Below are 13,382 nucleotides of genomic sequence, written 5' to 3' on the forward strand. Positions count from 1 at the left end.
CTTCCTACCAAGAACAACAAAAGAATTTTAAGGTTGTCTACTTTTGTTGCCTCCATTTACTTACTTTCTATTCTACATTGTCATTGTAATCAGGTTTCTGTTTCCTCAGTGCAACACCACTGTTTTTATCACTAATTCAATAAGCTCTTTCTGGTTTTAGTTTCATTTGACCTGCTCATCACCTTTCATTTGATTTTTTTAATATAGTTTCTATCTGAAACACAGTTTTTTTCTGACTTAAAAAATTTTTTTTTTTATATTTATTTTCCCTTTTGTTGCCCTTGTTGTTTTTGAAACAGTTTTTAGGATTGTTCCCTTTGTTGGAATCCCTTCTGTCTCCTTGACTACTTCTTGATAAATATATATATATATATTTTTTTTAATTGCCATCAGAGTTATTGCTGGCACTAGGTGCCACCACTACCAGCAGCTACTCTTTCCCATTTTTCCCCCTTCTACTTTTTATTGCCTAGGACGGAGAAATGAGAGGGAGGGGGAGATAGGGAGAGAAAGACAGACACAGACCTGTTTTACTGCTCATGATGTGTCCCCTCTGCAGGTGGGGAGTGGGGGCTCAAACACAGTTCCCTGAACTTGGTAGTAGGTATGCTTAACAGGGTGTCACTTGGGAATAGTATTTATGGTTTCTCTCCTTTTTCTCTTAAAATACAGGGTTCTCTAGCCTAGGAAATGTCGCAGTAGGCAGAGCCCCATATTTGCAAGTGTGAGGTCTTGTGTTTAATCTCACATGTAACAAGAATGATGCTCTAGTCTTTTCCCACCACCTCAATTAACAAATAAAATACATCTTTAAAAAAAAAAAAAGGGTTCCTCAGAGTTCAGTCAAGGGTCCTATTCTTTTCATGCCATTAAGTTAGAAGTGGTTCTAATGCTAGCAAAATATTAACCTGTATAAATCTTAAGGACACAATAACTAAATGCTAATACTTCAGCCCTTCCTTTCTCCCTTTCTTTCTTTTTAAAAAATATTTACTTATTCATTTTCCCTTTGTTTTTGCCCTTGTTTTATTATTGTAGTTATTATTGTTATTGTTATTGATGTCTTCATTGTAGGATAGGACAGAGAGAAACGGAGAGAGGAGGGGGAGATAGAGAGGGAAGAGAAAGATAGACACCTGCAGACCTGCTTCACCGCTTGTGAACCGACTCCCCTGCAGGTGGGGAGCCGGGGGCTTGAACTGGGATCCTCTCATCGGTCATTGTGCGTTGCGCCACCTGCGTTTAACCGCTGTGCTACCGCCCGACTCCCCTCCCTTTCTTTCTTATTTATTTATTTATTTATTCCTTTTTGTTGCCCTTGTTGTTTTATTGTTGTTACTGGATAGGACAGAGAGAAATGGAGAGAGGAAGAGGAAGACAGAGACGGGGAGAGAAAGACAGACACCTGCAGCTTGCCTCACCGTTTGTGAAGCGACGCCCCTGCAGGTGGGGAGCCGGGGGCTCGAACCGGGATCCTCACACCGGTCCTTGCGCTTTGCGCCACCTGCACTTAACCCACTGAGACTCCCCCCCTCACTTTCTTCCTTTCCACTAGTCAGCTCTAGCTTATGGTGGTGGTGTGAGGTACAATCTGTGGCTTCAGTCTCTGGCATGAAAATCTTTGCATAACCATTAGGCTATCTTCCTCACCTCTCTTTCTCTATTTATTTCACACTCGATAGAGAAAACAAACCAGTGTACCACCTCAGTACGTTTCACAGTGGGGATAAAACTCAGAGCCTCAGGCATGCAAGTCCAACCCTCTACCCTCTCCAGCTTTTCCTTCAGCCACCCTATATAAGCCTGTCCAGGCAGTGCTCCTAGCAGCTTCTGGTTTGGCACTACCCAATTCCATTCGACTTTTGCTCAAATAAACTCTTACAATTTTTAATATACCTTTTATATTTTTAATATTACCTTTTAACAGTGTTTATGTTTCATTTTTCCAATTCATCTATATCCCAGCTTAGATGGACGCTTCCACTTTAGATTCATGTCAAAATACTCACCCATTCCTTTGGTATTCTGCTTTCAAAGTAGCAGGCAAGTTTTGGGGGTGGGGTCATTCTTGATCTCAAGGAAAGCTTTCACTTTATTTATTTCTTTTTCCTTTAGAATCTGCAGACCTGCTTCACTGCCTATGAAGAGACTCCCCTGCAGGTGGGGAGCCGGGGCTCGAACCACGATCCTTACAAGGGTCCTTGCGCTTTGCGCCACGTGAGCTTAACCTGCTGCGCTACAGCCCGACTCCCAGGGTTTCACTTTCTATTCTGCTTCTTGAAGTCAGAAACCTGTCCCTGACCTGACTCTTCCTTCTCTGGCTTTTTCCATATTCAATCAGTGGCCAAGCCCAGGCAATTACTGAAATAACTCTCAAATAATTTTAAGTGATATCCAGGTCCTGACATCACATTGTCCTCCAGTTTCTAATCTTGTCTGTTCCACTTCATTCTCCACACACAACCAAGAGTGATTTTTAAAAAATGTACTTTGTTTAAAATCTCTGGAAGCTTTTGGGTCCCTTTAAGCTCTAAAGACTCTCTAGTAGGCTGGAGAGAGATAACACAATGATTATTTAAATAAAAAAAAAAAAAAGACTTTCAAGCCAGGACTGGAAGATAGCATAGTAGGTAGATAAACTTAATGTCTGAGGCTCTGAGGTCTCAAAGTCAATCCCCAGAACCACAAGGCAGAAGTGAGCTGGTGATATCATTTTTTACATAAAAAAGGGGGGGCAGGCGGTGGCGCACTTGGTTGAGTGCATATGTTAGTTTCATGTGCAAGGAAGGATTCGGGTTCAAGCACCTGGTCCCCACCTGCAGTGGCGGAAGCTTCACAAGTGGAGAAGCAGTGCTGTCGGTGTCTCTATCTCCCCCTGCCCTCTCTCTTTCTCTGTCTCTAACCAATAAATATCCAACAAATAATAATTGAAAATATCCATTTTACCCCCGAGGCATCAAAGGTCCGAGGCTCAGTCTCCAGCATCATCATAAAACCAGAGCAGAGTAGTGCTCTGGTAAAATAATAATAGTAATAATAATAAAAAACAGGCTGTAGCATTTCCTTTTTCTGTTTCAGTCCTTCAACTTTCCTCTTTTGCAGACTTCAGCCATTCTGAACTTTGTGCATCCCAAGACCTGCAGCTGGAGTCGACATTTCCCCCGCTGCTCTCCTTGCTTTTTTTAACCCATCTGCACTCAGCATCCCTTCCAGGACGCACCCTAAATAAACCCAGGCGGGTCACCCTCCACTGTCAACTCTGCTCCAGAGGTGCCGGGGGCGGGTTCCCGGGTCTGTGGCTGGGCTCCCCTACAGGTCCCCGCGGGGAGGAAAGTGCTTTGAAACTTTCCGTCTCTTTCGCCTCACGGGAGCTTCGGACACCGAACGGCCCTTTGGATGAGTCTATGTTGGGCTGAGGAGAAAGGTAGAGAGACGGGAGCCGGACGGGACCGAGCGGGCGGCTGTTTCCTGCTCCGCGGGGTCGGGCGCTAGGCCGCGGCGCCCACCCTCGAGGAGCGCGCGCGGCCCCCGGCGCGGAAGGACAATAGCTTGGAACTCAGCCTCGCGTTTCCGGCGGGCCAGTCTCGCGCTAGGCCGGTGAGGCCCGGGGTGGGGGGCTGCGAGCCCGGGTCCTCGCCGAGGAAGGCGCGGCCGCAAGGAACCCCCCAGTCGCAGCCGCAGCCGCAGCCGCCGCCGCCGCCGCCGCCGTCGTCGTCGTCTCAGCTGCCGCCGTCGGCCCCTACGACGCCGTCACCCCACCCCGCCCCGCCCCGCCTCGTCTCGCCCCGCCCCGCCCCGGAAGTGACTTGAGGCCGGTCCGGAACCTCCGGGCCGGGCGGCTGCAGCGTCACTAGCAGAGCTGGTGCTGAGCGGGCGGAGCGGCCGCCGCCGCCGCCAACGAACCGGGGACCGCGCGTGGGCCAGGAGCGCGCCGGCCAGGGGAGGGGGTCCCTGCGGTCGGGCCGAGGGCGACGGGCCGCCGGCGGCCGCGGGGCGACGACGACGCCGCGAAAGAGGCGGAGCCCGCAGAGGGGAGGGGGCCGGGGAGGGCTCGGGGGGCTGCGAGCCGGGGGGTTGTCCCTGGACTCATGGAGCCGGCCGAGCGGGCGGGCGGCGGGGAGCCCCCGGAGCCGGGCGGGTGTTCCGGGCGGGAGCCGCGGGGCTTCGTGCCGCAGAAGGAGATCGTCTACAACAAGCTGCTGCCCTACGCCGAGCGGCTGGACGCCGAGTCCGACTTGCAGCTGGCCCAGATCAAGAGCAACCTGGGCCGGGCGGTGCAGCTCCAAGAGCTGTGGCCGGGGGGCCTCTTCTGGACCAGGAAACTCTCCACGTAAGTGTCCGGGTGTCTGGGGTGTAGGGCGGCTCTTTGTCCGCACGGCGCCGCCGGACCCTGCCCAGGTGCCCCGTCGGACCTGGGGTTGCCTGCAGCCGCTTCCCTGCGGGACCTCCCGGCCCCGCAGCTGCACCCCAATAGCTGCCCCCCCCCCAGCTGCACCGCAACAGCTCCGGCTGTGGTCTCTCAACCTGCTTGGCCTCTGGTGGGGGGGAGGTGTTGGGGGGCAGACCCAAGCTGTCTCCCTGGACTTTCGACCCTTAGAAGGGACACAGAGTGCTCGTCTTTGGGGGAGCTGCTTTGGATTTGGGGTGCTTATATGTCCCCCAGCGGTCCCCCGCCTCTCCGAGCTTTGGCCGGGCGCCTGGTAACTTTGTGAATGGGAAGGAGGCCGCAGGGCACCAGCAGGTTCTGCTCTGCGGGGCCTCCCCCGTCCCCCCCACTTGGTGTATTTGATTGGGGAACCGATGGGTTTCAAGTCAGCTTCTCAGGGCAGGTTCTTTCTGCTCAGCCTCTGAATCCTGGGAAAGTGTGTGTTGGGCTGCTCCTGCTGTCATAGCATTTCTTTTGGAAATAATACGATAAGTAGAGGAGAGGGAGAGAAGGAGGAGGGGGGGAGAACTGAGAGGTTGCCCTCCGGGCATTTTTATCTCTAGGTTTGTTATGATTTTTTTTACTCTCGCTGTTGAAAGAATTTTCGGGAGTTGTCTTCGTTTTGTTTTTTTTGTTTTTTGTTTTTTTTTTTATGATTTTTGTAGGCAGTAGTTGTGGAGGTGCGGCTGAAATGGGGTGAGGGGAAACGAAGATAACCCGAGCAAGACTCCCGTTTGCAGGGGGAAGTTGGAGATTGCTAGCTGCTGCATTTTTTTCAGTGTGTCAGAACTTTGAAAAGAGTTGGTGTATCTCGTCTGGTTAACTGTACATGAAACTTGGTGACATTGTCTGTTAAGCCTGTGGGTACGGATGGGTGAGCACAGAAGTCACTTAGCCAGTGTTTACCCAAATACTCCGAGTGAACTGGGTGATGACTCAGGGCTTTGAAACGCACAAGTATTCTCCGCTTTCCTCACTGGAGGACTCTTATTATCGACCAGACCTTGGGAAGCTCCTGACAAATTTCTCATCTCCTCTTGAGGGTTGGTTGTGGTGGAGACAGTTGCGCTTCCCCCCCCCCCCCCCAAAGAAGCAAAGCTAAAAGTTGCTTTGCCCTTTACAAAGAATGACCATAAAATGTCAAGGTTAACAACTCTTCTTGACTGAAGTATACAAAAGTTTGTATGTTAGAGTTGGAGTGTATGTGTGTGTGTGTGTAACGCATCAGAGAGAAGAACCACTTTTCTTGAAAATAGAAGAATGCTGCAGTGATTAAAATTCAAGTGATTTTTTTTTTCCCTCCAAGCACGGTGTTTTTACAGTGAAAATAAGGTTTCTTCATCAGTTGTAGTACTTACTCAGTTGGTTACTTGAATTTTATTTGCCATAGAAAAACAACTTCTTTTAGATGGATAATACCGAATTTTATCAGTATGTGCATGTACACCTGTCTTGGATTTATAGATCTAGAATCTATACAAGGTATACTTTAGCACTGTTTTCTAACACATTGTTACCAAGCTTGGTATATTATAGCCTGTAATTTTGTCGTTTTTGCCTCATTAGGTACAAGTAGCTTTTCCTAGAAAGCACTAAAAATACTGTGGAGGCAGTTCTTAAGATTTAAGGCAAGACTGAAGTTTGATGGCTTAATAATCCGTGAAATTCCCCCCCCCCCAAGTGAATTAGCAAGAAATTAAGGAGGATTTTTTTACTTTGGAATAGTGATTAAACACTGCAATCTGATTCTTGGGATTGTACTATAAAACCTTTTGTATCTGGTAAGGCTTGCTGTGATCTTGGGTGTGTTTTTCTTTTTTCCCAAGTCATGTTCATGTGACCTGCTTTTAGTTGGACTTGTTTTTTGTTGTTTTTTTTCCCCTTAATCCTTGTCTGCACTGCACAAGTATACATCTGGATGAAACCAAACTTGTAATAAAAAACTGTTAAGTACCTGAATAGTGCTCAGATTTGATCCTTTACAGAAGAATGGAAACTAGCAATGAAAATAGTCTAACTTGTGGGGAGTCGGATGGTAGCGCAGTGGGTTAAGCGCACTTGGCTCAAAGGGCAAGGACCGGCTTAAGGATCCCAGTTAGAGCCCTTGGTTCCCCACCTGCAGGGAAGTTGCTTCACAGGCTGTGAAGCAGGTCTGCAGGTGTCTTTCTCTCCCCCTCTCTGCCTTCCCCTCCTCTCTCCATTTCTTTCTGTCCTATCTAACAACAACATCAATAACAACAACAATAATAACTACAACAACAATAAAAAACAAGGGCAACAAAAAGGAAAATAAATATATATATAAAAAAGAAAATAGTCTGACTTGTGCCATTAGCTCTGGGACTGTGGGAAAGTCACTTAAACAGGTGTTTCAGTATTGCAGAGAACTGATTAGACTGGAGGATATTATACCAGACAGCCAATCTTACTCAATCTTTTAGGGTTTCATTTTTTTCCAGCCCACAGTAAGCTTGTGTGTTTCTCTACAAAGATTGTTGGAGCAGTTTGTAAAGTACTGGCAGTAGTTCATAGATAAATGCATTCCAAAGGATCAGTGTCTATGTGAGGTCTGTGGTGGGGTTGCTTTGGGTCTGGGAGAAACTCGGGCTCTATTTCTTGACTTTTTTGTATTCCTCATTTTAGTAGTTACTGCATTTCTCTTTTCTCCAAAAAGTCACTTTATTGGGGGGAGGGGGGTGTTAATGTGCAAAACAGTTGTCACTTGAGTCCAGCTTCTTATCTCCCTGTTGAGTCCAGCTTCTTATCTCCCTGTAGCAGGTGTCTGTCCACTCCTGCACCATTTAAAAATCCTCCCCCATTGTGCACTCGGTCTCCAACACCCTCTGTTCTACCTTCCTGCTTGTGTTTCTCTTTTAATCTAGTTTGGAATCTGTTTACCATCACTGTAAAGAAAGGTTATTTTTGTGTTTTGACCCTGAGAGACTGGGGAATGTTTTACTTCTGTACATGAGGTTCCTGGGTTCCATCCCTATCATCACATATGGTGGTGAACTAGTGCTCTACCTCCCTCCCTCTTTGCTTGTCTTTTATAAAATGAGTTTATTTATTTATTTATTTATTGGGTAGAGACAGAAGTTGAGAGGGAAGGATGAGAGAGAGACAGCTGCGGCCCTGCTTCACCACTCATGAAACTTTCCCCTTCCAGGTGGGGACCAGGGGCTAGAACCTGGGCCCTTGTATACTGTAGTGTGTATGCTTAACCAGGTATGCCACTGTCTGGCCCCTTCTTTGCTCATCTTTCTCTAATGAAGTTTATTTTAAAGATTGAACCTGGGGCCCAGCTGATAGTTTAAAATAAAGTCACAAACTAGTGCCAGGAAAGAGATCATGGGTACTATATGTGGAAGGTGTTAGTTGATAGACAACTAATCGGACCTCTGCAGGGAATGGAGGAAGTTGAATACTTCCTCCCTTACAGTGAGATCTAGTCTGAAGACCTCAGGGCCAGCTTGCTGGAAGATTACTTGCTTTGCCATGCTGGTAACATGGGTTAGAACCAGGCCCTCTGCCACAATGGGTGAAGCCAATGTCTTGTCTGTCTGTCTATCTATTTGAAAAAGGCAGGCCAGTGCAGGAAAAAGGCAGGCCAGTGCAGGAAAGCTTCAGGGTTGAGAGGGGGGCAGAAAAGAGGGAGAGACCCCTCAGTTTTTCTATACCTTGCTTTCCCTCTAGTGTTATCATTTTGGTCTTGCTTAACTTCTCTTAGCTCTAGAGTCTGCTTTTTGCAAAGTAGAAGTATAGGTTATTAGTGGCTTTTCAAACTGAAAATTTTAAAGTAGAGTCATAAACACAAAACTGCACTCTTCTAACAAACTAAAACTACCCTTGACTTATTTCCTAAAAATAAAGATTTGGGGCCGAAGATATAGCATATCAGTTATGCAAAAAGATTTTCATGTCTGAGGCTCTGAAGCCTCAGGCTCAATCCTCAGCACTAGAGCTGTGCTTTTGTAAAAGAATAAAAGGGAGGGGGGAGGACTTCATGAGAGAACTAGAACATCACTTTGATATATATGATACTGGGGATTGAACTTGCAACCTCATGCTTTTATGTCCAGAATTCTTTCTTTTCCCTATTTTATTGGATAGGGCAGAGAAATTGAGAGGGGAGAAGGAGATAGAAAGGAAGAAAGATAGATACCTGCAAACCCACTTTGCCACCTGTGAAGTGTCCCCCTTGCACTTGGGGAGTGGGGCCTCAAACCTGAATCCTTGAACAAGGTAATGAGTGCACTTAATCAGGTGCACCACTGCCTGGCGCATCCCCCCCCCCTTTTTTTTCCTTTTTATCACTTGATGATAATGATGATAACTAAATCTATAGGTGTCTTTTGAACTCTTCTGTCAGACTGGTCTGGAGGAAGGGGGAAGAGGGGTAACGATGAAGAGGCTGTTAGTTACTCCAAAAACTGCCTTACCCATTATAGTTTCTTTCCTAATGAAATGGCTGTTAAACTGAGGAATGGTTTCATTTGCTATTTAAACTGTAGTTCCCATGTTTCATTACTAAAAGAACATTATGTAGCCCTTCTGGATAGGAATTGGATTATCCCAGCTAAAACCACATCGTGTACTAGTTAGGTTACATAATCACTGGAACTTTAGTCAAAATGTTACTAGGCAAAGAAAAAGCTCACTAGGTAGGGTATGTACTTTTTCATACTGGTGGCCCTTTTTCCAACCCCACCTCCGCCAGGCCCTTGTGGAAGTTGTTGCGGTGTCTCTTGTTTCCCTTTTGATCTGAATAGCAAAGTAGCCAAATGATTTGAGCATGACAAGGAGGTCAGGGAGGGAGGAAAATCTAAGACAAAAAAGTCTGAGAATTACACAAATAGAAGTACTTTTTATTGAGTAAAGATAACAACCAAATCTTAATAATTGGCCACATTCATTAGTGAGAATCAAGGACAGTAATAGGGAAGACTTGTCTTTGTTACTAAATGACCACACTCAAATAGGAAGACTTGTCTTTGTTACTAAATGACCACACTCAAATAGGAAGACTTGTCTTTGTTACTAAATGACCACACTCAAATAGGAAGACTTGTCTTTGTTACTAAATGACCACACTCAAATAGGAAGACTTGTCTTTGTTACTAAATGACCACACTCAAATAGGAAGACTTGTCTTTGTTACTAAATGACCACACTCAAATGGGAAGACTTGTCTTTGTTACTAAATGACCATACTCAAATGGGAAGACTTGTCTTTGTTACTAAATGACCACACTCAAATGGAAACCAAGGGCTCAGGAGATAACTCAATGTTAGAGCACTGGCTTGCATGCTTATGTCCTTTTGAGGTTCCATCCCTGCCACCACCATTTGCCACCGGTAAGCAGTGTGCGCTACCCTCCCCCCCCCCCCCCCCCCCGTCTCAATAAGTAAATACATCTTTAAAAACAAATGAAAGAACCAAATATCTCAGTTTTAGTAGTGTCTTAGTAGTAGTCTTAATAGATTTTTCATATAGAAAAATTATATGGGGGCCGACGGTGGCCCACCTAGTTAAGTGCATACACTACAGTTCACAGGGACCCGGGTTCAAGCTCCCAGTCCCCACCTGCAGGGGTGGGGAAGCAAGGGGGGGAGTTTCATGAATGGTGAAGCAGGACTACAGGTATGTCTATCTCTTTCCCTCTCTACCTCCCCCTTCTCTCTCAATTTCTGACAGTCTCTATCCAATAAATATATAAAGATGATAAAAATCTTTTTTAAATGATATGAATACAGCCATGGGGGGGCATGAAGTTTTCTTATAAAGTTGTATAATGCATTCGTCACAGCAGTTTTTTTTTTAAATTAATCACTACTCCTAGTTGACTTTTTAAGATAGAGATGGAGAAATACATCACAGCAGTGGAGTTTTCTCCAGTTCACTCAAATCTGGGCTCAAACCTGAATCACACACATGGCCAAGCAGACAGGTTAATACAAGTGAATTATTTTACTGGCTTCAAACTTTTTTTAGTTCCCAATTCATACTAATGTGAAACATACTTTATTTTATTTTGAGGCCCTTCCCACTTTCCAGGGACTTCTCATTCATTCATTCATTTAAAACACCTTGTGAGGGCTGGGGAGATGGCATGGTGGTTATACAAACGACTTGGAAGCCTGAGGCTCGGAGTTCCCAGGTTCAATCCCTAGCACCACTGTAAATCAGAGCTGAACAGTCTCTGGAAAAACAAAAGAAAAAAACAAAAAAAATCAACCTTTTAATTTTTCTTTTCACTAGAAAACTGATAGTTTCTGCCAGAACCTCCTTTGTCACTATGTGTGATTCTGATTTCAACATTATTCTAATATTTTCATTAGCAGCGATTCATTGTCACTTTGACCAGTCTCATGAAGTCCTGCTGATTTGCAAAAGTTGTTATTTTACTTTTCATTTCATTTGTGTTATTTTGTCTAATTTTTTTTTTAGCAAAATAGGCCTTTTTCCTTTTTTAAAAAGCTTTTTTATTTTTTTAATTAGCTTAATTTATTGGGTAGAGACAGAAACACATGAAGGTTTATAGCTACTAGTGATAGAACTCAGATATATATTTATTTTATTTTATTTATTTATTCCCTTTTGTTGCCCTTGTTGTTTTATTGTTGTAGTTATTATTGTTGTTGTCGTCGTTGTTGGATAGGACAGAGAGAAATGGAGAGAGGAGGGGAAGACAGGAGGAGAGAGAGATAGACACCTGCAGACCTGCTTCACCACCTGTGAAGCGACTCCCCTGCAGGTGGGGAGCCGGGGTTCGAACCGGGATCCTTATGCCGGTCCTTGTGCTTCGCGCCACCTGCGCTTAACCCACTGTGCTACAGCCCAACTCCCCAGAACTCAGATATTTTTAACTGAAGTGAAATACAGGAAAAAAAATTTTTTTAAGGTCACTAGTAAGTAAGTGTACAGCTAAACCAGATTTTTGTTATTATAGGAACTGAAAGTTAGTCTTTTTCTATAATTAATTATTTCATATGAGATTGAAAGTTCCAGATGGGGAAGATGAGAGAGAGAAAATATGACTCCAGGGAGTCTCAAACATACAAGTCCTGTGCTCTTCCAGATTGAGCTATTTTCCTAGCTCACTGTTTCCCATCAAGTAAGTCTTAATTCTAGTGAATCTCCTTCCCATTATTAATGGATACTTCAAATCTGTTTTTAACATTTGTAGTAAATTAGATCAAAATCCCATTCAAATTGCATAAACTGTCAAGTGAGAGTATAATAAAGCGAAATAGCAAAAAACGGAACATACACAATGGCTCTCTATCAACCCCCCCCCACTTCCCTTTCTCTTTCCCTCTCTCCCACCCCACTCATTGAGACTGCTTCTGCAATGTTAGAAGTAGCATGTAGTTAGTACAAGAATTTTCATTTAGACTCTTGAGGTTGGCAACGTCATTTTAGGCCTATGTTTAGCATTTCTACCCTTTTAGCCTGCTTTCTCATGTTTCTTAGTTTACAGTTTTGTATACTTTATGTGACATTTTCCCTCTTATATTGTGAGCTTATTTGAGGCATTTTCCTTGTTGGTCATTCCTTCCCTAAGCATTATTGATACTCAGTTTTAAGGAAATACTTTTTTTTTTTTTTTGCCTCCTGGGTTATCCCTGGGGCTTGGTGCCTGCACTATGAATCCACTGTTCCTGTCCATTTTGTTGCCCTTGTTTTTAGTGTTGCTATTGTGGTTGGCTAGGACAGAGAGAAATTGAGAGAGGGGGAGAGAAAGACACCTGCACACCTGCTTCACCATTTGTGAAGCTACCCTCCTGTAGGTGAGGAGCTGGGGGCTCTAACCAGGAACTTTACTTCAGTCGTTTGGCTTCGTGTCATTTAACCAGCTACGCCACCACCCAGTCCTCCATGAAATGTTAGATTTACAGTCAAATGGAACATATTTTGGGTGGGATCTATTTTAATGTTATATTCAAGAGAATGTGTATTTATCTAATGAAGTGGATGGAAGGAGCATTTTGATTATGAAAGATAATAGTGTAATTCATAACCCAGTGGTAGAGGGTTGGGAGTGGAATTCAGCAAAATTACAAAGAAGTAAATGGATATGATCCCTTATGGAGGAGTTTGATGGAGATCTTTGTTTAAAAACAAATTTATAATAGTTATGGTTAATTAGTATTGTGAAAATTCAAAACATAGTATTTGTCTTTTTTTTTTTTTTTTTCTGCCTCCAGGGTTATTGCTGGCGCTGGTGCATGCGCTACAAATCCACTGGTCCTGGAGGCCATTTTCCTCATTCTTGTTGCCCTTGTTAGATAGGACTGAGAGAAATCAAGAGAGGAGGGGAAGACGGGGAGAGAGGAAGATACGGGGAGAGAGCAAGATACACACCTGCAGACCTGCTTCACCGCTTGTCAAGTTACCCCCCTGCAGGTGGGGAGCCAGTGGCTCCAGCCATGATCCTTGAGCCAGTCCTTGAGCTTCGCATCACATGCGCTTAACCTGCTGCACTACTGCCCGTTCCCCCCCCCCCCCCCACATAGTATTTATCTTACAAGAACACTGTACAGCTGTGGCTTGTGTAAGGGATTGATTCTTGGGGCTTTCTTGGGACATGAAAATCTTTTACATAACCATTATGCTGTCTTCCTCACTCTTAATTACTCTGAAATAGATAAACCTTGACATTTTTGGTGATATGCTAGTTTCTATTTTGGCTATTTTTCACAGAACATAGACCCTAAATTTTAGATTTTTAAAAATATCATTAAGAATATTTTGACTTTCTAAGAAAGAACTAACATGGCTATGAAATGGATTTGAGAAAAATAATTGTAGTTCAAACAAATTGAATTGAAATTACTTAAGAATCATTAATGTTTTGTGATTTTTTTTTTGAAGGTGGATAGTATAAATAGAATGTCTTTTTTTAATATTTATTTTATTTATTTATCCCCTTTTGTTGCCCTTGTTGTTTTATTG

General features: G+C 44.4%; 1 protein-coding gene across 1 annotated transcript in view; it reads left to right on the top strand.

Annotated features, from left to right (window-relative positions):
- The first annotated feature begins 3,825 nt into the window (after positions 1 to 3,825).
- PSME4 (proteasome activator subunit 4) overlaps positions 3,826 to 13,382 on the top strand; it is a 118,781-nt gene continuing 109,224 nt past the window's right edge. Inside the window, exon 1 of the mRNA XM_060187649.1 lies at positions 3,826 to 4,330. Within this exon, the coding sequence (XP_060043632.1) occupies positions 4,089 to 4,330 (242 nt within the window). The 5' untranslated portion in view covers positions 3,826 to 4,088. The remainder of the gene's footprint in view (positions 4,331 to 13,382) is intronic.

The sequence above is a fragment of the Erinaceus europaeus genome, chromosome 3, assembly GCF_950295315.1.
Source record: "Erinaceus europaeus chromosome 3, mEriEur2.1, whole genome shotgun sequence".
NCBI classification, from domain to species: domain Eukaryota; kingdom Metazoa; phylum Chordata; class Mammalia; order Eulipotyphla; family Erinaceidae; genus Erinaceus; species Erinaceus europaeus.